The 24,763-nt window shown below is 36.5% G+C and overlaps 1 protein-coding gene across 20 annotated transcripts in view; it reads left to right on the plus strand.

Annotated features, from left to right (window-relative positions):
- LOC118529283 (uncharacterized) overlaps positions 1-24,763 on the plus strand; it is a 511,719-nt gene that overhangs the window by 316,075 nt on the left and 170,881 nt on the right. For 15 of the 20 annotated variants that reach the window (XR_013441210.1, XR_013441209.1, XR_013441208.1 and 12 more), the window contains one exon: positions 2,585-2,715. The exons of 4 other annotated variants lie outside the window; for them this stretch is intronic. Coding sequence is in view for 10 of the 16 variants with exons in the window: in XM_078055068.1 (XP_077911194.1) it covers positions 2,585-2,666 (82 nt within the window). In the remaining 6 variants the exon portion in view is untranslated. Of the gene's footprint in view, positions 1-2,584; positions 2,716-21,696; positions 21,776-24,763 lie in introns of those variants that run through there. One more of the 20 variants, XR_013441215.1, reaches the window with a different exon arrangement.

Here is a 24,763-nt window from a genome sequence, read left to right on the forward strand (position 1 = left end):
GAACTAGATGAAATGCAAAGGTAAATGAGTAGTATGAAGTCAATCTTCTCAAAAATTTCCCAGACACTCACCAGTACAATGTGGTGTATTTTATAGAAGAGATATGGATACAATTTAAGGACACTCACAGAGGGAGCAATTATTTCTGCTGGGATTTCAGGGCATATATCACAGAGGAGGGAACATTTGAAGAGGGTCCTGAAGGATGACTAGGCATTTCTCACAGAGAAAGGCATTCTAACAGAAAAAAGGGAGGCATGTACATTCATGGTGTATTGGGAGCCCCAAGGCTTCTCTGGGGCAGAGTTAGAGTAGCCATGGAGAGGATGTAATGGGGCTGAGTGTCTGAAAATGAGGTTGGGGTTTTTATTCAGTACCTTGTATCCCATGCTAATAAACATCCATTGATCCCCATTTAGGTTGTGTAGCCTAGGGTTGGCCCTAAAGAGGGTATTCATGTGTAAGTTCTTTGCTAAAGAAGCACACCCAGGAAGATCTATAAAGGGAGTAGGGCAGCAGGACAGGGAAAAGCAAGAAGACAAGTAAGGGAGTAATTTTTTTTTTTTTAAGTCCAAGTGCCAGAGATGGCTTTAGCTTGACCCTGAAGTGGGGTAGTATAATGAATAGTAAGGCTTAAATACTCCTTTCAGTACTTTTCAGTCACTGGGTAAGGGCCATGGGGTGGACCAGATGGGTTGGTGATGTGAATTTCCAGGCACTTCACCTATCCCTGCCTGGGTTCTCCCAAAAGCAAGTGTAAGTGCTCACTGAAGGGGAGGAGTTGGGTAAAGTGCACTAAAATGCTGAATAGAGATCCAAGGAGAGGAGTGGAGTACCAACGTTTTCTGCCATTATACCATTTGGTGACCACTTATTGCATCTCAGGCTTTACACTGAATACCTCAAACAGTCATCTCAATTGCATAAGATAGGTCATATTTTCCCTTTTACAGATGAGAATTCTGAAGCTTGGAAGGTCACCTGGGCAGTCTTGTTAGTGGAGTCTTGTGCTTAGAATCAAGCTCTTGTTAGTCCCCAACTCCCTGTGCATAACAGGATTCCCTAGATCCTCATGGTTTCCCACCCACCCCCACTTGCCACTTGAGCAACTCTAATAATCTGTTTTACATACTACTTCTTTGCAAACCCTTTTCTCTGAAGGAATTGTTCCAAAGTCTAAAAAGTTTCCAAACTGCAGCAAATAATGGATAGCCCACACAAGTTTTTATGAGGATTGGGCTGAAATACTTCTGGAAAAGCACTCTCTTTCATTTTGTTTGGCTCCTGAATAAGGTTTTCATATTCCAATAGAGCAGAATAGTCTCTCTTATTTAAATATGACCCAATTAAGAATATTAAATCAAGACTGATGCTTATTTTGCTGTGTTTATGATTTTTAATTTGGAATTCCTTCAGAAATTTTAGTAACCAAGTTAGGTTTTCAATAGTTAGTAAATGAAAGGAATTAGTTGATACATTTAATTCCTGAAAATTCTGAATTGTGTCTAGTTCATCTAGAATTAGATAAATCCTAATTCTGTTCATTTTTTTTTTGGTAGTTAAAAAACACCATTTTGAATAGTTCTAAGCAGGATAGTCTTAAGAGATGTCTCAAAGAAATTATGAGTACAATTAGATTTGGGGAGGTAAATGTGTACATGTATTAAAGTTACTAAGAATATTTCTCACACACACAGGTGTCAAGGAAGTCAATTTTATTTGTTCATTTATTTAAAAAATATTTGTTGACAATCTATTATATGCCAGGCAGCCAACAAAACAGTCCAGATTTCCCTTCTTATGGAATTTACCATCAGAAGAGAGCAGAATAAGTTATTATCATTATGTCTTATTGTTGTTATTGCAAACAAAGAAAACAAAGCAAATTTTAAACTGAGAGTATGGAAAATTTGAGAGTATGGGGGAAAAAAGTTGTTTCTCTAGAAATTAGTCATTTTATATTACATGTTTAGCTGCAAAGCAAATAAATCTTCTCAGAATTGAACTCAACAAATATATATTGAATATCTACTATATGCCAAGCACTGCTAGCACTGTTAAAATGAAAGGCAGTAATTTCTTTGTTGGCTACAATGAGTGTGGCAAACTAAAACCCTATGAAAAATATATCCATGTGAATGATGATCTCTTAAAATTCCAATAACTGCCAAAATGGAATTCATAGAGGAACCTTCAAAATAGAACAAATACTCATAAACACCATAAATAGCACGATTAAGATTTTGTTACATTATTACTGAATGGGCTTTTTTTCTTAATTAGAAATACATGGGAAAGAATGCTGACTTTTAGTGACTTCTTTATTCGTGTGCAGTTACTCCTATTAGTTATTTCAGAAGCATTCTGTTGTCTGTAGGAAACGAATTAGCAGCATTACAAGAGTTTCCACTTAAGTACTTTCAACCTTTTGCTCAATTTCATTCCATCTCAGCTCTTCTCTTTGGTGAGAAGAGATGCTTTTCTGTCTTTTCATATTGTGTTTTATCAGTTGTATCAATATTGATGAGCCAAGAGGAAATAAATGTTACTAAAAAATAAATCTGTTTCTGTGTGTTTCTCCCAGACTGCCTTCCATATTCATCACAGCATCTGCACGCTTGACTGGGAAAATCATGAGGCCCCTGCCAAGTTGGTGGTTGCGCTAGCTCTACCGTGACACTCTGAGGAGAAACTTGGGTTTCAAACCAGTGAACAGTATGTACAAAGTATTTTCTCTACACATGTTCAACAGAAAGGAATATGGGATTGAAATATATTCATAGACCTTATGCCATCTTTTCCTACCTCTCCAACAAAGAGTAGAGCTTCCAGTTTCATTCACGCTGCCAATCCCTTCCCTGTCCCATCTACCTTGGGCTTCCCCCTGCCCTCTCCATCATGTTATGCTGGGCTCATCCTGGATTTTCTTGCAGTTTGGCACTGCCAACCCAGATATTGAATTTATATTCCCTTCACTTATTTAAAGCCAATCTCTTCTTAAAGGGCCAAATAAAATTTTAACTCTTCTTCTAAACTTTTTTGCCAATTCTGGAGCTCACAGATTTTTAATCTCCATGAATATTTTTACGGCCAGAAACAGTGTTAACATTTTCTCCAAACTTTTTCATGTATGTTCGTTTAGTTCTTCCAATTATTCAAGAGCAGGAACTATTTTTATTCTTTGGATTTATGTCTCACAGTGCTGAGCACTCCCTCTTCTGTTTTACATAATTCTGTATGAGTTCATTCAACCACTGAAAAAAATTCCTTAACTACGTAGTTTGCAGTTGGGTGCTATATAAGGCACCAAAAATGCTATAAAACATAAGGCAGTTCCTGCTTTCTAGGATTTTACAATCCTACAAAGAAACATGAAAATATGTGTAACAAGAATGACATCAGAGATGCATTATTCATTCACTTATTCATTACTAAGTACTTTTCACTTGGTGAGGAACATATTCACAGCCCCTACAGTCATGGGGCTTATTGTCTTCTATGTTTTGGGGAGTGTCAGAGTGTCAGAAGGACTGCAGAGGACCCAAGGACTGCAGAGGACCCTCTCTCTCCTTACTCTCTTTACTCTTTCTCTCTCTCTGTGAATGACAAAAAAATCAAGAAGTAAGGAAAACAAGATGGTGAGTAACTATGAAAGAGATTGAGTTCTATTTTCTCCAGGAAAATCTGAGAGGCTCTTGCTGTGGAAATATCTTTTATCCGTAGGCAGATAAAAGATCGTGTATTATCTGCTGCCTCCCAGAAAATCAGATGAACAAACTTACAGTCCAGGTAACTGGAGGTGTGGAGAGTAAAATAAGAAACAGAAACCATCACCACCACCACCATCATTACCATCACCACCACCATCACCACTGTTACTATAACTACCACCCTCACCATCATCACCACCATTATCACCACCACCACCACCCTCACCATCACCACCACCACCCTCACCACCATTATCACCACCACTATTACCACCACCACCACCACCATCACGGCCACCATCACCACCATCATCACCACCACCATCACCTCCCTTGATGGTGTTATCATCAAACCATTTGGTTTGGTTAGAAGACCACCTAGTTCTTCTAACCAAACCAAAAAGTTAGGAGCAATTCTTGAGACTTCTCCCTCGCCAGCCACATCCAATAAACCCCTAAGTATTTTTTGAGTATGTCCCCACCCCTTCTCTGTTTCTATTGCCTCTGTTCTAGTTTGCTTTAACTCTTGTGGTCTTTCTAGGTGGTCTCTGGGCATTTAGCCTTTGTTTCCCATCAATTCCATTTTCTAAATAGCTAATAGACTAAATAAACTCTTTAAACACATATCTGATGTTCACTATCCTTGTTAAAGCCCTCAATATGATATAATTGTCTACAGCATCAGTTTTCTTACTGTGGAGTAAAAGGCCCCCATCAGCCCCTATCTGCTTCTAATTGCATAATCTTTCCAACCAACACCTGCCCTGTAGTGTGTAGCTGGCTGTGTGATTCCACACCTTTGTGTCTTTGCTCTGTCTGAAATGCTCTTACCCCTTCACCCACTTGCCTAACAGATTCCTGTTTGTCATGGCTACTAGGAATTATCTCCAAATATTTTATGGTAGTGACCCTTTGGGGCTCTGGGATAACTTAAAAGAATATTAAAAAAGTCAAAGGGCATTTTTAGGCAGAGTCTATGAGAAGATTATAGTAGTCACATGATATTCCACATGACATGCCCTACCTGTCAGCCAAGTCTGGATTCAAATCTGATGTAGACAGAGAAACATTCACAAAAGTTTTATCAGAATGCTTCCTCTATTTTATCCCAATGGCTACCCTTCCCATTATCAGGAAAATTCATTTGGTGAAAACGGGCAGAAGGAGAGGATTTTGTTCCTATCCTTTTGAGGGCATTGTCTTGTCCATTTTTATCCTGAATAAACCATGGCCAAATTTTATGGTGTCCTATGCCAGACATTTGAGTCCCAAATTACTTAAATTTTATATACTGGAAGTGTATACTCTTGCTTTTCTATCCTCACTGTTGGTCACAGGAGCTAAAAGTAAATAAATGCCTTCAATCCCCCAAAGATCAATTAGCTGAAAATGAAGGAAACATGGGGTCCTCCATTTAAGACTATTCTTCTATAAGATCCCTGGAGATAGACTAGGGTATAGGTGATAGGTAAAATGCTTCTACTCAAATTATTAGAATTCTTCATGATTAACACTAGGCCTCAATATGATTCTTTATATTATACTACCATTCATTCTTGAAGATTCAGTTTATGAGTTAAGGTCTTTTAATGAAAGGAGAACTGTCTTGGATGTCCAGATTAGGTTTTGTTCATCAGTCCTCACCCCACCCAGTATTTTGGGAATGACTCTATCATTTCACTTAAAACATTGAATTATATGTCTTTAAATCTCTGCTTCTTACACTCCTGGGTTCCTTGATAGCAGGAACCACATCATATTTTTTTATTGCCCCCAAATTTAGAATGGTGCCTAGTAGGTACTTAATAAAATGTTAGTTTGTTGAATGAGTAAACAAATTGTTACTGGTTTCAATGAAGTTTAGGTTTTAAAGAATTCACTAATTCTTAATGTCTACATAGTAATCAATAAACTCTATTTTTGTCTGATAACACATTTCTTACTATCACATTGAAGCAAGAGTTTCTATATTTCAGCTATTCCCAGAGGTAGTGGGGATAAGGACATAAATCACCCGGCAGTGTTCCATGAAGCTAATAACCTAGAAGAATTTGTATAGGAATATGTATTAAATATTGCATGGGCTAGGATGTTGCATTGTGTGACAGTGAACTGACATGCAAGCATAGGTAGTTTTGCCCTCAGAAACTGAAACTGGCATTCAACACCTAATGAATTGGAACAAAAATATACAAGTCAGCTAAGGAGAGAGCAAACTTACTCCCAAGGGTGAGAAACATATTACTGAAACCTGACTGAAGATGTTATAGCTGAAGGAAGGCAATACCAAGTAATGAGGAGCTAGACTGAAATGGAAATGTGAAAATTGTAATCATGTCCCATATTCTGATAGTGCTCTTCTAACCTCTTCATAGTGAAAGGGCCTTTGGTTGGGAGAAAACCTCTCAGGGCCATGTGTCATGGATATCCCTCTTGTGGAGATGGCTGTTTTAGGCTGCCTTAGACTGATACTATCATAAGGGGAATATGGCAGGGAGAAGATATATTTCACATATAGTAAATGTCATGAATGGAGAAGGCAGGGCAACAAGTAGTCCAGCCTGGCAGGAACACGGTGGTGACAAGTAGGAAGCTGGTGCTAATGGTCAGGCCATAGTCTAAGTGTGTGTAGGAGAATTAGACATTGTCCTAAGGTATTTGATTATTTGTAATTATAGGTTATAGGGGCCATTGAAGATAATTAAGACAGAAATTAGAGTTAAGATAAAGATATAAGATCAGACATTGGTTTTGTTCACAAAAAATGAATAATGAATAACTAGGAAGCCTATTAGAGGTTTTTACAGTATAGAACAAAATACACAAGACAAATGATGAAGGCCTAAACTAAGCAATGGTCAAGAAAGAGTGTTGAGTACATATTGCAAAAAAGAACATGAGACAAAAAACATAAAACACTTCTAGCATTGACAAATAGCAGCCAATTTTAACACCACTCAACTGTCTTAACTTTACTTTGGATCAATAGAACATGTGAATGATGTTGTCACTAAATCCCTGCAACACTACTTTTTAAAATTATTTTTTATATTGTGGTAAGTATACATAACATGAAGTTTACCATTTTAACCCTTTTTAAGGGTATACAATGCAGTTGCACTAAATACGTTGACAATATATGACTATTACCACTATCCTTCTCGAGAACTTTTTCATCATTCCAAACTAAGGCTCTGTATCCATTAAACATTAACTCCCTGTGCCATCTCCTCCCTGGTAATCTCCTTTCCTGGTAACCTCTATTCTACGTTCTGTCTCTGTAAGTTTGCCTATTCTAAATATCTCATATAAGTAGACTCATACAACATTTGTCCTGTTGTGTGTGGCTTATTTCACTTAGCATATTTTCAAGGTCCATTATTGTTGTAACATGTGTCATTCCTTTCTATGACTGAATAATATTCCATTGTATGCCTGTGTCACATTTTGTTTATTTGTTCATCCATTGATGAATTGTTTTTACATTTTAGCTTTTGGGTTATTTTTACATTTTAGCTATTGTGCATAATGCTGCTATAAACGCTGGCACACAAGTATCTGTTCAAGTCCCTGTTTTCAGTTTTTTTGGATACCTACTTAGAAGTTTTAAAGCCTTCCTTCACTGTGGTAGGTGTAGGAATGAAATGCCAGAAGTGTACACTATGCCATCGAGAGCTCTGAATTCCCATTATTGTCCCTACTACTCAGAAGAGGGTCAAAACATTGAATCAATCATTATCGGAAGTGAAAATGCCTTGAATTTCAAGGAAATGACACTTTTGTTTCTCAAAGTTCAGGAGAACAACTTTTTGTTCCTCATTCAATAGGATGTACATGTCATCAGGGGTCCTTCATGCAAACACATGACATGGCATTTCTCCAGCAGCACACCAATCTGGAAATACATAAAACGTTCTGGGCAGTGGGACTGAGTGCCCCAGTGTGAGAGCCTGGGGAGAATTAAATCACACTACTGAAAGACTCATCTCACCTTTGTTAACAGCATCTAAAGTTGATGCTGAATTCGAATCCCATGAGAACATAGTGCTGAGACAGAGAGGTAGTAAAATTGAATCTCAAACATCAGTATATTCTGAATCAAGGCATATATTTGTGTATAATAGTAACATATTTTGAGATCATACCATTTGCCAGGAGCCTTTCTAAGTTTTTTACATGTGAAGTGTTGGGCACATAGTAGAAGCTAAGCATCTGTTTTCCAAATTGAATTGCATTATTGTGTTAATATATAGGCAACAACTAGCACCTGGCTTTGTGGTAGCTCTATAGACAGATGGAATTAGAACCATCTAGCAATCAGGACCTAGGCTGCACACTCCAGTTCAGAAACCATTTAATCAGCATCCCCTTTGGGCATGTAGAATCTGCCAAAAGGTAGCCCAGAGTAAGGTTGAAGTGAACCTAGACTCTGGTAGGTCTAGGTTTTTTTTTTTTTAAAGAATATCTTAAATATCAACAAGTTTATATGAAGCTACGATATAGAAAAAACATTGAAGGTAAGGAAATTTATCAAAAGTAGTTTCTCCATTACAGAGTCCCTGGGGATAAAAACAGAAAGAATATTTTTAACTCGGTGTTTTTATGAGTCATTAACAAAAAGGCTATTTTAGTAACTCTCTTACCTGTTTCATTTATGCCTATCTCCTCAATGGGGAGTCACATTTACATCATTTTTGGAGTTAAAGTTTAAGCCCAAAATCCCAAGGAGAAGTGGCACAGTGATTTGAATTAATATGAAAGTATAAATGTGTGGGTCTGGATGAGGGAGGGCATAGGAAGTGGGCAGAGGAAGAGACAAGAGTCAGAGTCCATGTAGGGAGAGCTTGTCAGAAACACTTTGAAAGGCTACTCCCAGGATACTGGGAATAAAAACATCTGACTTTAAAAATGGTTCAGGGCTAACCCTGGGTGCATATTATCATTAATTTTCCTTGACATTAAAAGTATTGAAGGTAAGCCTTCAGGATTGAAACATGTTGGAAACAATTGAGAAAAGCAGGCTTTTTCTCATCCAAGCTTCCTCTTGCAGTGTGTCTGTGTGTGCTGCTTGCAGAGTGTTGCTAGGCAAGGAAAAAGAAGAGTAAGTTCAATATCTAGTTTTGCAAATTTGTCCCTAAAGGTTCAGGGGATTCATTCAGACAGAATTTCATGTAGAGTTTTTCCTGCCTTAAATTAGGATATATTGGGAACTTTTTTTTTAAGTCCATGGGAATTAAAAATGCTCCTTTTGCTGAAGTTCCATTCCTCGGTTTCCCTGAGGAAAAAAAGAATCATTTATTGTCACAAAGGGTCACTGGTTTGGTGACTCCCTTTCCTGTCACAGTATCATTCTCTTATTGTATATCCACCAGTTTGGTATGAGGAAGAAAGATGGACCCTAAAAATTACTAAACTTGTTCTTGGTTTGGTGTGGCTTTGAGAGCCAAAAGTTTTTTGGGTACCCCTTATCCTTACCTGAAAGTAATATGCAAAGAGGAGTGAAAAGGGAGCATGGTTTATTCAGACTTTCACAGGGAATGGTATGTTCCTTTATTCTGTTTTTTTTTTCCAAGTTTTTATTTAAATCCCAGCTAGTTAACATACAGTGCAACATTAGTTTCAGATGTAGAATTTAGTGATTCATCACTTACATACAGCACCTGGTGTTCATCACAAGTGCCCTCTTAATACCCATCACCCATCCCCCTGCCCATCTTCCCTCCAATAACCATCAGTTTGTTCTCTATAGTTAAGAGTCTGTTTCTTGACCCTATGATCCAGCAATTGCACTACTAGGTATTTATCCAAAGGACACAAAAATACTGACTCCAAGGGATACATGCACCTGATGTTTATAGCAGCATTAGCAACAATAGCCAAATTACAGAAAGAGCCCAAATGTCCATCAACTGGTGAATGGATAAAGAAGATGTGGTATATATACAGAATAGAATATTACTCAGCCATCAGAAAGAATGAAATCTTGCCATTTGCAACAATGTGGATGGAGCTAGAGTGTATTATGCTAAGTGAAATAAGTCAGTCAGAGAAAGACAAACACCATATTCTGGGTTTTTTTTTTTTTTTTTTTTGAAATTATAATAACAACAGTACTTCAGTGCATTTGAATGTGTTCCACAGATGTAACAGGGCACTGCTTTGCTCATTGTGGTTTGAAAAACTACACTTATTGATCTATTGTCAAGCAAAACAGGAGCTCCTTGTACAAAAGCTCTGAGCTGTTTTTTTGTTTGTTTATTTGGTTTGGAAATGAGGCATCATTTTAGTGGACTCCTCTCCACTTATCTGAATTTGTTACAAGGAAAGTAGAATATAGACAGAGCAATTAGGAACCTCCACACAAGAATTTAACTCATTTACACCTTCACTTGACTGTTATTAATTGCTGCAATGTAGTTCTCTGTGTACTCAAAAATACATATAGTTTTCTAATTGTTTTTTTTTTGGGGGGAAGCAAAATTCAGAGTATATTCAGAAGATAATTCAGAACATTATAATATTAAAGATAATTTGAACTTGTATCCAGGAGGTCCTTAGAAAAATAAAATTTGAGCTACAGCAAGATAAAGTATTAGCTGGACTTACGGGATAGACCATTACTTGGTTCTAGTAGAAGAGTTGAATGATCCAGAACTGATTTTAGATTCTAATAAAGAAATTAATATATTTTTGTGAAAACTCTTGAAATGGATAAGAAGCAAAGCAGGAAACCTGGAGAAAATAGGACTGATCGTTCATGTATTTGCTTCTCTCAAAGCTGAAAAAACACATTTGAAAATTTCATAACCAACCCCAGTCCTGGTTTAATGTGAGCATAATAGGTGGTATGTCTCTATTTCTCTGCTGAAAATTCTGCTCTTAACTTGGATTAGACACCTACTTCAGAAATAATAATCATTCCTGTGTGCATTTATGCTTGAAAATGTTTAGCCAATTACAAATGAGCTGCCAGGGCATTAGAACTATTAATGTAATAAATTTGCTAACCAGTGTATCTCCAGTCCTAGAACAATGCCTAACATATATCTGCTATTCAATAAATATTTGTTGAATGAATGAATAAATTAAATTGCCAGAGTGAGGCAGCTCCATCTTTAGTGTGTATAAGATTAATCGTCCTAATGATTAAAATGAGAACTTTCCTCAGGATAGGGGGACTTTTGGGCATCTAGAAATTCATATGAAAACATTCAAAGGGAGAGAGAAACCCATAGAAATATTGGTAGGGTTGAAGGTTGGAAAGAGGCCCAAAGTCAATTTTACCCTGGATTTAGGGAATCTTTCTTTAAATTCTGTACAATCACAGTGTGCACAGAGAATAGGTTAGAGCAGATGTTCCTAAACTTTGCTTGCTTCCAGTACTCTAGGTATCTTGGTGATTTTTTTTTTTTTTATGATATTCCTAGGCCAAAAGAAAAGTGAAGTTTCATTTAAGTGCCTATGTCTAAACAATAAATGTTGAAGTCCTAACAACATAATATCCATTTGAATAAATAATGCACATACATTGAAAAAAAAACCCAACATTTTTATTTCATTCTGAAATAGCCAAAATTACTTACTATTGAGGTTATATGCATAAAAATGATAATAATGTCAACTGCTAACTCACCAAAAAAGAATACCAACATAAAACAAAATTGCATTTATTTTTAACCCAGTAAGGGAGATCAATATTTTGCTGAAGCCTGAGTAACATTTCTGAGGGGGGAGGTGAAGGCAAGGATGTATATTTTGTTTTTTGAGTCTGTTAAGACGGATCTTTCACTGCAGCAGCAACCTGATTGGGATCTGACTAAGTTCTTTACATAACAGTTTAAAATCAGTGGCCACAGTGAGACAAGGATTTCAAGGAAGTGTGGAAGTGTAAGTAGTCATGTTTTTTGGCTTAAAATAACAGAAATTTATTCTTCTGTAGTTCTTTTTTTTCTTTCAAGTTTTTATTTAAATTCAAGTTAGTTAACATATAGTGTAGTATTGGTTTCAGGAGTAGAATTCAGTGACTCATCACATATAACACCCAGTACTCATCACAACAAGTGCCCTCCTTGATTCCCATCACCCAATTACCTCATCCCCCACCTACCGCCCTCCATCAACCCTTAATTTGTTCTTTATAGTTAAGAGTCTCTCATGGTTTGCCTCTGTTTTTATCAGAGGCAAACCATGAGAGACTCTTAACTATAAAGAGTTATAGTTCCCTTCCTTCCCTTCCTCCATGTTCATCTGTTTTGTTTCTTAAATTCCACATAGGAGTGAAATCATATGGTATTTGTCTTTCTCTGACTGACTTATTTTGCTTAGCATAATACACTGTAGTTCCACATCACTGCAAATGGCAAGATTTCATTCTTTTTGATGGCTGAGCAATATTCCTTTGTGTGTGTGTATACACGCACACACACACACCCCACATCTTCTTTATCCATTCATCAGTCGATGGACACTTGGGCTCTTTCCATAATTTGACTATTGTTGATAATGCTGCTGTAAACATTGGGGTGCATCTGCCCCTTTGAATCAGCATTTTTGTATCCTTTGGATAAATACCTAGTAGTGCAATTGCTGGGTTGTAGAGTAGTTCTATCTTTAACTTTTTGAGGAAACTCCATACTGTTTTCTAGAGTGGCCACACCAGTTTGCATTCTCACCAACGGTTCAAGAAGGTTCCCCTTTCTCCACATCCTCACCAACATCTGTTGTTTCCTGTGTTGCTAATTTTAGCCATCCTAATAGGTGTGAGGTGGTATCTCCTCATGGTTTTGATTTGTATTTCCCTGATGATGAGTGATGTTGAGCATCTTTTCATGTGTCTGTTAGCCATCTGTATGTCTTCTTTGGAAAAATGTCTGTTCATGTCTTTTGCCCATTTCATTTGATAAGCCCAGTTGAATGGTCTATTGTCCTGAGAACGGAGACAACTAGAGATTGTCAAAAGTTTGGATATATGGATTTGGAGGAAGTTCCTGAAATAAAAAAATAGTTATTTGCACTTTCAGCTTCTTGGACAAGAGTTTCTTGGAAGAGTAAAATCATGTTAATGCAGATATTGGACTATGTGGCTTTAGTTCTTAATAAAAATGATAAAATTAACAATAGTTGTCAAGGCTTTTTCTTGCTAGTCATGGTTCTTAGCACTATACATGCATTCTTTTAAAAAATATTCTCAATAAATTTATGAGGTAGAAATTATTATCCTCATTTTTACAGAAAAAGGATATAAAAGGAAGACACTTGCCTATGATCATGAAATGAGCACAAGACAGAGCATAAGTCTTTTTGTTGTTGTTTTTTCAAACAGCAAAAAGGCATGGCAAGGATGATGAGAGTAATTCACAGGTTTGTGCATTATTTATTTTCAAAGTGTTCTTTAAGCATTCATATTACTCTTGCTATGGCCTTATGATGGTCTGTGGGCCTCCCTGACCATGCTGTGGAAACAGCTTATTGTAGCTTCTCTATTTATTGATCCTGGTTGTTAGTGACCAACTGCCCTGGGGCTGACCTCATGCCTTACACTGCTACTGACTCTGGGAGAATTCCTGGAGGCAGTAAAGTCTTTGGACTTCGAGAACAGGTCTTCATCTGGGCAGCACAGGAAGTAGTGTGCAGAATCTCATACCTTATGGTATGTTGGTTTGCTTAGTTATGGAGCCATGTTGCAGAAATCTGAAAAGAGAAAAAGCAGTGTTAAGGTGATCCTTGCTAGTTAAAAAAATATTTTACTTTAGATGGCAGTATTAGATAGTAAAAGAACAACAGATTTTGATACAAGAATTTGGGGATTGAGTTCAGGCTCTTCCATTTCCAAGCCGTGTTACCTTAAGAAAGTTACCTAGCATCTCTGAACTTCAGGTGCTTCTTTAGTAAGTTATGGTGAATATGTACTTCACAGGGTTGTTGGGAAATTCTAGTAAGGTAATATTCAAGTATATTAAAGTGGTTTTAGCACAATAGAGCATTATACATATATTAATTATTAATTATTGTTATTGTTATTATGTGGTTCAGTGAAATTATGTTACACATAGTCAATTAATGGATAGTCCTTTAACTCTATTTCATGCTACTTCATGCTACTATGTTTATTCCTTGAAGCACAGGTGTTCATATGAGTCATTCTCTAATGCTGGGCATGTTGTAATCTAACACTCTGGCAGCTCATCTACAATACACTAAACATTTCTAAGCACAAATGCACACTGGATTGATAATCGTTTCTTCAAGCTATATTTTGAGTTAGAAATTTAATTTCCATGCAGGCTCTTAAATGCAAAGTTTATATTATATGTGTCAGCTTAAACACACGCCACAGACACACTCACACCATGACAGAATTGCCCACACTCAGTAATTCATCTTTAGAAAGCTTCCTCACTCCAAGGGCAAAGCTCAAGGGGACTTTCACCAGACCAGATGTTTTCTGAGAGAGATGTACTCTTTGATTTCCTTTTAGTCCTTTGAGGGGTATAGCTCCCATTTACATCAAAATAAATTATGTAAGTGAAGGAGAAAATGAAGAAAATACATGAAAAACAAATATATTTGTTTCTCCCACATTACTAAACTTTACTGGATTTATTCAGCATTTTAAAAAAGTCAAGTTATCATTCCCATTTATCAAATCAAAACATAGTTCCTTAGTTTATCCCATAGATTTTGACCATAAGGTGAAGACATAGAATATATAATTTACCAAATAAAGGTTGATTTCAGAGTTTATATTTTATTAAGTGTAAAAGGACACCTAATTTGGAATGTGACCCTGGTATTCCATTCAACACTCATTAGAACACTTATATGCCAGTTGTCAGGTGTGTCTTGGAATCAATAAAATAATAATGATGCCTTTGTATAAATTGATTTATTTTGTTTTTATGGAAAAAGAGCTTAACTAGAAGGATATGGGATTTTCCCATGAATTCAAGGATAGAAAGGTAGTGAGGGCATCATGACAGGAACTAGAACTGAAATTCACCAGGACCTGGGCAGATTTTCTTAGCATGTGCCTCTTGCGGGTAATACACATGACCATTTCTAGGCATCTCTCATTGTCCTTTTCTTCCTAAAGAATGGTTTTCTGTACTCTACTTACACATCTCTATCATGGCTTCCTCAGAGTGGGATCCTTTACCTAGGAGTCTGCATCATTTGACAAAGAACCAACCACCATTGACTGACCTTTCTGCTCTTTGGTCCAATTCCAAATACCTGGAAATACCCTAGCCCAGACTTTTCATTGTTAGCTCGTCTGTAAACTACCCAATGTGCTGGAGCCATAGAACAGGGCACTGGAGTACAAGCATGACTCCAGGAGCAGGTAGTGGCAGCTCTCAGAAAAGGGAACTCACAAAAATCTGGATTTAGTTTATGTTCTTAGTTTTTCTTAATGACCAAGTTTGTGAGCGTTGTTTTAGCCAATCCTTTGTAGTGCTTGGTACAGTTATTTAAAGGAATTCTATGGATGTATCCTTTTTAAAAACATCCAGTCAATCAATATGCCTTTATGGAGCATCCCTTTCTGGGTTTACTATTTTACTTACATAATTTCCTATGGTAGATTGGTATAACAATCAACAAAGAATTGATTTACTTTAAATTATTAGAATAGATACTTTATAGAATTTTATGTTTCCTTAAACCATGAGGTTATGTTCATTTGGTCATAAATTTTTGGTTGTTGCTCCTTCCTTTAGTATGTATCTGCTTATGTGTAATCTATATACAGAATTATTGTCTTAATTCTAAAATAAGCACAGGACGGAACTCGAAGTACCATGAGAACTGAAAGAAGGTAAATGTGACTTGGAATCTAGTAACCAAGGGGAGAATGACACATGTGTATAAATACCAAGAAAGAACCAAGACAGATATCAAGAAAGCATTTTATGGATGTTGTTATTTTTGTCTCCGGTGTGTGGATTTGCTGTTTATGGTAGACCTCACTGAAGACCAGTGCAGCTTGCAAAACTCACTCTCAAGATGTTCCATGCTCCTTAAGTTAGTAATGCTTTCTTGGAATGGAGAAAAATCTGTGTGCAGTTGGATCTCCAGATCTTCCCTCCCTGGAAACCAGGTGACTCTCCCCCAAGTAAGAGGCTAGCCATTAATGTTCAGGGAAAACTGAATCTGCATACTCTGGACCTCTGTACACAAGATACAGCAACACATTGGTATGACAAATTTTAAAAAAGAAAAGTAAAAAAAACCCAAAAACAAAAAACCAGAGACAATGCAGGGAGGATTAGCAGACACTTAAGCAAAAGCAACTGTTATAATTGAAATCCTCAGAATGACAAGAGGTAGTGCATCCAGTACAAACAAACAAACAAAAAGCTAAAGTATGATGCTTATGTAAAGAAACAGAATCAGAAAAACTTCCTGTAAACTAAAATAAAATTATTTAGGAAAATCTAATAGATGCTGAGAAAATCCCTGGGAAAATAGAATCAAAAGATAAAAAAGTGGAAAACAGAAGAAAAGAGGTATGAAAATGAGATGATCAATCTAAGAGTTTCAGCATTCAGCTTATAGATATTGCATAAAGAGAGAACAGAGGAAGCAGGCATTAGGAAATTGCTCAAGAAAGAGAACACAAAAATATTTCCAGAACTGAACTACAAAGGCCTTCAGGTGAAAAGAAACCAGCAAGAGCCCAGAAAAAAAGGATTCACATCAAAGTACATTTTTATGAACTTTCAGAAAAAGCAGAGGATTTCAAAACTTTCCAAAGAGAGAATTAAAATAGAAACAAAACAAATGAAACAAAACACATTTACCTACAAAGACTCTGGAATCAGAATGGCATTAGAATTGTTGAAAGCAACACCAGAGTATGGAAATATAGCCTAAAATTTAAAAGGAACATAGTCCTCAGCTTAAAATTATATAACTAAGCAAACTATTATTCAAGTACTTATGTAGAATATTTTTCAAGAATGCAAAAAATAAAATCATTCTTGATTTCTGTGCCCTTTTTCCCCCAGCTTTATTCAGGTATGTTTGACAAAAAATAATATATATTCAGGTTGTACTATGTGATTTTTTTAAAAGATGTACAATGTGATGATTTAACACACATATACATTAGTTACTGCAGAATAAGCTTCCGCAAAATGAGAGGAAACAAAAAGATAAATGACAACATGGAACCCAAGGAAAGGAGGTCCAATTCTTGAAGTGAAGTCCTTTCTTACAGTCTGCCTGCCTACCTTTTCTCCTCCTTTCCTTTCTCTTTTTCTTTTTCTTTTTTAGCTTGAAATTGGTACCACATTTTAAATTCTGTAACCTGGCATCTATAGATATTTACAACTCTTAATGAGATAGCAATTTCCTTAGTCCAAAATAACTTTTGGCATCCTATCTTTAATGAGTCCTGTGGTTACTGACAGTGATAAAGAGATAATCCCAAGAGTAGTGTGGCTAGCGGGAGAAATGCAGGAGAAAATACATGAATTGATGAAGAGTAAGGAAAGCGAATTGAGAACTTCAGGAAGCAGAATGAAAATTAGAACTATATGTTTTCCCTTGGACAGACAGAAATGGAATTAAAGCTTGGTGGGAAAGTTTTTGAAGTCTTATCTTGCAAAACATCCTCAAAGCTATCAAAATATTTTATGCTTTTATTAGAATTTCTTCTTCATCTCTTCAGAACCAGAAGTACAAATTAATTACAGATATACTGAAGAGCAGTTGAAGAAAGTTTCTTGTAACAAACAACTTTACTGAATACCAGAGAAATAATTTAGAAAGAAATTGACAGTTATTTTCTCATATATTGCCACTCAAATCTGTGGTTAGCTCATTTTTATGTGTATGCATTGTTCTATAGTTCATATTGAATGAAATAGTAAAGTAAATAAGTTCTTTAGCACATTGTATCAGATATTATACTTTTATCAATAAGCTTTGCATTAGGGAAACATCACTTAGATGAAACCATTTATTCCATTTTACTGTATTTTTTTTTAACCAGTACTTTGATGGAAAGGACAAAATGGGAGAAATTGATTGGTAATACAAGAAACTGAAAGCAAAGGGTCTGTGGACTAACTGTTCTCCCTATAATAATATTATGATATGTATTATGTCTCTATTGATATAATTCAGTATATGATAATGTTGGTGATATGTTTCTTAAATACACTTAAAAAGTTAGACATTTGAATTCACAATGCTGAATTGGCTCTGCATAATGATGCCACAGTGGATGACCTCGATGACCTGGTGGAAGAAAGCAGAGTTTATATCCCTTGTATGTATGTGTATTTATTAATCAATAAAATTGATCAGCTATCCATTGAGGAATTGGGTATAATCTATAAGGTGCCTCACTGTGTACCCATTTCTGCCCATCACCACTGGAATATTGATGACCTATTAGAAAAGATCTGGGACTATCTGAAACTAGTGAGGATTAACACCAAACCCAAAGGCCAGTTGCCAGATTATAGGTCCCCGGTGGTTCTGCCTTACTCCAGGACCACAGTGGAGGATTTCTGCATGAAGATTCACAAAAATCTTATCAAAGAGTTTAAATACACTCTGGTCTGGGGTCTGTCTGTGAAACACAATCCTCAAAAAGTGGGTAAAGGCCATACAGTCGAGGATGAGGATGTCATTCAGACTGTGAATAAGTAAAAGCTTCCACTCTGCCCATCTGTTGGGCCAACCACAGCAGCTTTCCCCATGACCAAGCACTCTATCCCAAACCCCTTCTGGCTTTGGCAGCCAGTGGATCAGGATTCAGAGGAGGGAGGTGGAGGCACCTAAATTGGAACATTACTTGTCTTACTTTGGTGTCACCTTGTGAATTCAACTGCATAAAGGACATGGTAGGCCAGCCAGCTATGTGCAGTTCATGTGTCAATGTCAATATTTCTTTAGGGATGGACTGAATGAGGATGGGTATGTACAGTGAGGCAGCTGCAGAAGGGGTTACTTGGGAGCTTGGTCTTAAGTGTGACAGGGACAAAAATGTGACTGCAACATCTTATTTGATGTTTAGTCATGGAAACCCTTCCAACTGGATGTGGCCTTCACTATTCTCACGTGGTCTTTCACAGATGATACTGGAAAGAGGAAGGACTGATTCTTCCCTGCAAGTCTAGCCCATATGGGAGATGGTGTCATATGGCAGTTGAGTAAAGTACTCTGGCCAGACCAAAAAAAAAAAGAAAAACTTAGACATTTGAGAGACAATGATACCTATGTCAGATTTTGCCTGCTCTAGTCACAGCTTCATGCAAGGGACAGAGCTATGTTTGATTCCTGGGTATCAGCTGAGTGGACTGGAAGAATTCTGATGTCTTTTTACTCTCTTCCTTCCCCATCTGTCCTGGTATCCTTGTCTGTCTTTTCCTATTTGTCTCCCCCTTTATTTCCTCTAGTTTAACAACTAAAGTATGTTCAGGTCTCTATGTGATCTGTACAACACATTTAATGCTCAGCTTAAGTTTGCTGTCACTTAAGACTGCAAGGAAATTACATTTGCAAGATTGTGGATTTTGAGCCAAATTACACAGTGAATGCCATTTCTTTTCTTTTTTTTCCAGAGATTTTATTTATGTATTTGAGAGAGAGAGAGTGAGCATGAGCAGGGGGAGAGGCAGGGGGAGAGAGAAAGGGAGAAGCAGACTCTTTGCTGAGCACGGAGCCCAATGATGCAGGGCTCCATCCCAGGACCCAGAGACCATGAGCTGAGCCAAAAACAGACACTTAACCAACTGAGCCACCCAGGCACCCAGTGAGTGCCATTTCTTAAAGAAACAAAGCTTGAGAGATTTATGTGAGTAAATCTCTCTGAGCCAGCAGCTAAAGTTATTTGGAGTGGTCTGAAAGGTCTTGGTTCTTTTCCTTCTTCAGGGAAAGGGCTATTAAAGAGATTAATAAACAGTGGTGAATGTTATTCTATTTCAGAAGATTTATTCAATTATACTCCATTTTTCTTCTTTTTCCACCTGGCTGAGCTTGCAGTTTTTGTATTTACTTTTCTGAGTCTAAGTATGCAATGCAAAGAAGGCACACAGTGGAAGAAAAGATGAAAAATATCTATAGGGCATCTGTGAATATGGACACAAAGTTAAAACTGAGCTAATAGTTGAAGTGGTTCAAAATTCTGTGCATTTTTTGTAATTATATTATTAGGGGGAATTTCATGCATTTTTTTTTCTTTCACAAGTTGGTTTTATATATGGATCACTTATGTGTGATGTAAGATGTAGCATGAGGTTGTATGTTGTGTACCTACCTACAAATGAAGAGATCAGCCCACTTGAATGTTGAATTTCCCATTGGCTGTGTACTATTTCAAACATTTTTATTTTTGACTGCAGATGGGTTAGGTCTGCTATTTTCCTCTGCCTTTCAAATTCCTCAAAGTTGGCATCTCTCAGAAGTTCTTTTTCCATTTTTTCCCGATTGTAATCATTGCATTTCTTGCTAGTACAGAGTGTTATGTTTCCATTGCTAATATGTCTTTCAAATGGTCACTTTAGAGTGATTGTAAAATATTTGAAATATAATTGATATATTATGGGAGAAAAGAAGTACTAAATTTCAACTTTCTAGATTTACTAAAGGAAATACACAATAATTCCAATACCCCATTATAATTATAGACTCAGTGAAAGAAAGTATTGGAAAGGGGTGCCTAGGTGGCTCAGTTGGTTAAGTGGCTGCCTTTAGCTCAGGTCATGATCCCAGGGTCCTGGGATTGAGCCCCACATCGGGCTCCTTTCTCAGCGGGGAGCCTGCTTCTCCCTCTCCTTCTACCTGCCACTCCACCTGCTTGTGCTCTCCCTCTCTCTATCCTGTCAAATAAATAAATAAAATCTTTTAAAAAAAGAACTTATTGGGAAAAAAAGTAAATATATAAGAGAGTATAAGAGAAAGTTGGTGACAAAGATACAAAATGAACTCAACAAGGATTGACTTCGAACAAAGAATAAAAACAAATCTTACTCTTATAGAAGAGGAAGATATGAAAAAATGGACTTTGAGAAAAAATTTGAAGTGTGGAGGAACTGAGTTGAACAAGTTTATATTTATGGCTCTTATCTATTCATAATCATCTCCTCCCCTCCCTCCAACCATCATTGTTATTCTACCAACCTGATTATTTCTTCATAATATCTACTACTACCTGAAGTTATTTTGTTCTGAGTATGTCTTTAGTTGTTTAGTATTCATCAGCACCTACAGAAGTAAACTCCTTGAGATTAGGACACTTGTCTGTTTTATTCATACTGCATACTTAGCATGTGCCTGCAATATAGTAGGTGCTCAATAAATATTTAAATGAATAGACATTGTCAATAAATCTTCACATGAAAACAAAGGAAGAGTATGTTAGGCGAATAAAAAGCTTTGGGAGATACACGGTAGTGAATGATCTACCTAATATTCATGGTATTAACTACAGCTACTGTTTATTGAGTACCTATTATGTGTTATGAACTAGTCAAAGTAATTTGTATATACTAAGTCTAATATTGACAATCACTTTTTTTTTTTTTAAAGATTTATTTATTTCTTTGACAGAGACACAGCGAGAGAGGGAACACAAGCAGGGGGAGTGGGAGAGGGAGAAGCAGGCTTCCCGCTGAGCAGGGAGCCCGATGCGGGGCTCGATCCCAGGACCCTGGGATCATGACCTGAGCCGAAGGCAGACGCTTAACGACTGAGCCACCCAGGCGCCCCGACAATCACTTTTGAAAAACTGTTACTATGCTCAGTTTAGAATGAGGAAATTGGAGCTTAGAAGTATGTTTAAAGTTAGGAAGTTGGTAATTAGGGTAATTAATAATCGGTAATTAGTGTGTCTACGTGTTGATTTTCCTTCAGCTGGAGATAAGTAACAGATTTTGAACAGTACTTAAGACTCAGTTTTTGTAAAAAAAAATAAACCTATAAATGATCCACTTGTATGGTAAAATAGTTTTCTCCACTTATTTCAGATAGTCTAGAAGCTGGAGTGGAGAAAACAATCTTCCCAGGATTTCAGATAAGCAAAGCAGGATTTCATGAGGGACTCTGGGGACCAGGTGAGAAGGTCAAAAATTCAAGTATCATTGCAAACAGTTATAGTGACTGGACCTTGAGTCCAGACCAAGTTGGAAAACAAACCTAGGAATGGACTGATAGACTGGTGCTATTTGAGAATATTTCAGTGGGAAGAAGTAATCAAGTGAGTTTAACTCGTTTCCTCACATCTCATTGACTTTCTAGCTTGTCATTTATCCTTAATACCCTACTGAAACAATGTTTTCCATTATTTCTGTTATGACACAATGAGAACACTTCCTCATAATTTGCTTTTCCCCCATCATCTTCACATGGAATCTTTCCACAGCATTAAACCCTGTTGATTTTACACTTTCAAAATATCTTTTGTTGATTTATGTGGTGATGCACTTTATTGACTTGGTTCTTATTTTTGACTACTCACTTCACCCTAGCCTCTCTTTCTTCATCCCCTCTTAAGATGTAAGCATTCTGCAAGAGTTGGTGTTTTTTTCTGATTCTGTGCTCATTTTATGGGAGTTATCTATTCTCAAGATCATACTGTGCCAGACATGATCCCTCCAATGTCCAAGTGCCACTAAACATCTCCTTCTAGATATCCTGCTAATAATTCAAAGTCAATACACCCAAACACAAATCCATTTTTTTCTTGATTTTCATTCTCCTACCTCCTATGTACCCTGGGTTGGTGATTCCCAAGAGAGTGTAGGACAGAAAGCTCGGAGTAACTCTTGACTTTTCTCTTTCCCTATCCTATCTGTTGTTGAGATTACTAGAGTCCTCCTTGAACTATCTCTTATATGCACTTCTTTTCTTGTTTTTAAAGACTACCTATTTTGTATTATTGCATGGTCTCCTAATTCATCTCCTTGTTTCCAAAGTTTTCCCTCTGCAATCCATAAGTAAGAGGCATCTTACTTAACAAATATAAATCTTAAATACTTCCCATTGCTTACCAACTAAAGCAAAAATTCCTTAACATTTTATTCAAGACCTTAAACTAATTTTCTATGACTTTACTTTCCAGGCTCATTTTCCCCCCCACTGCACCCTTTGTCCTAGACTCTGCTTTCAAAGCTTTCAACAACCATTCTATAATTAGTCTTTAATATGCCCTGCATTTTCTTCAGTAGAGCATTTGCTCTTAAGTTTCCTTTCATTGTATTGCTCCTAGACTTACCCTGTGAAACATCACTACACATTATTCCAAACCTAGCTTAATTATTATTCCATGAAGCCTCCCCACCCTTATTCTCATCAGTGACATCACCACCCTATCCCAATATTCATGGTATTAATTACAGCTACTATTGCCATGGCATTTTGTTTATACATTTTATGGGGCTTTTATTAGAGAGGTATCCAATTTAGAAGTGAAAAAGGAAGTAGGCTCAAGGATTAGACTTACTTGCTGTGTGGCCTCTGGCAAATCACTTAATCTCTTAGTTCCTTTATCTGTAAAAATAAAAATATTAACATCTACATCATTGAGTAGGTAATGCATGCAAAACTCATAAAGGAGTGTCTAGGTCAGAGTAAGTGTTCAGTCAATGGTGTTTATCATCATCATCATCATCATCGGTCATTGTTGTCTTTTGTATTAGAGTCATTTGAGTAGATGAGCGTCTGTGTTTGCCATAGACTTTGAGCTCCTTGAGGCTAAAGAATATATATATATTTTTTATTTTGTGTCCTAAACTATAGCACAGAGACAGGAAACAAACATTTTAAAAAGTTTAATTGAAATAATAAAAACAAGGATCTCAAAGAGAAGCTAATATGGTTTATCTATGTGACATTTTTTCTGAGTATAGTTGATACACAGTGTTACATTAGTTTCAGATATAGAACATAGTGATTCAACAACTCTATATGTTATGCTATGTTTACCAAGTGTAGCTACCATCTGTCACCATGCGATGCTGTTATAATACCATTGACCATATTCCCTATGCTGTGCCTTTTGTTCCTGTGAATTATTCAAATTCCAAAACTATGTGACTTTTTAATCCATAATACTGATGACTTGGATGACTAGCAAAATGGGGTTATATTCCATTATTAGAAGCTAAGAGGTGGTGGGGTAATCTGGTTCAGAAACATGATTGATTTCAAGGATAAAACATCTAGGGATTAGGAATTTGTATTTGATAAATACCTCCAACTCTCCTTCTCCCTGCACTCCCCCATAGATTGGAATGTGTAAAATTTTTGGCTTCACTTGGTTAAAAACTATCCTACAAATATATTACAAAGTAACTTTCCCTTAAGGTATAAAATGTTGGATGTTTGTACGCTTTCTTTTTACATATCCAAAATGGTATAAAAGCCAAACATAAATCTGCTGTGGGATGAGTCTGGGCATAGATAAATAGTGAAATGGGCTTGAATTAAAACATCTCAAAGGCAAGTAAGCTGATGGCAATCATCCAGGACATATGCTCCTATTACAGTGAGTATGATAATTATAAAAATGTCACTAGAATTCTATATAACCTAGGATAGGGGCAAAAAACATCTTTCTTCTGTATCATTGTGGCTTTTCTCTTCTGTTTTATATTTTATTGAAAAAAGATCCTACTTTCTTTTGGAGACATCTATTAAAAATATGATTACATTTTTCTAAAACAGAGATTTATAATATAGACATCTAGTCTACTTTCCATGGCAATACATGGATTACATTAATGTGACATTGGAATGCCTCTCATCCTAACTTCAAGTAAGACAGTATAAACTATAAAATTCATAACAAAAAAAAAAACTTGTTTCTTGAATTATGTGCTCCTAGAACTTCTTTTGACATCTTATCCCAAGCATTAAATTTGTGAATATTTGAGTTGTACTATTGCCTAGGTTGTTTTTATACAGTTTGTGACTCTATCAAAAGTCTTACTCATGAGATGATTGGTAATCCAACTAAGTTTTCAATATTTTTTCTATTGTTATTAAAATAAATACTTAGCTTATCAAAGGCTATGCTTTATAAATGAACAGTCAGATATCAA

This window comes from Halichoerus grypus, chromosome 9 (assembly GCF_964656455.1).
Source record: "Halichoerus grypus chromosome 9, mHalGry1.hap1.1, whole genome shotgun sequence".
Taxonomy (NCBI): Eukaryota; Metazoa; Chordata; class Mammalia; order Carnivora; family Phocidae; genus Halichoerus; species Halichoerus grypus.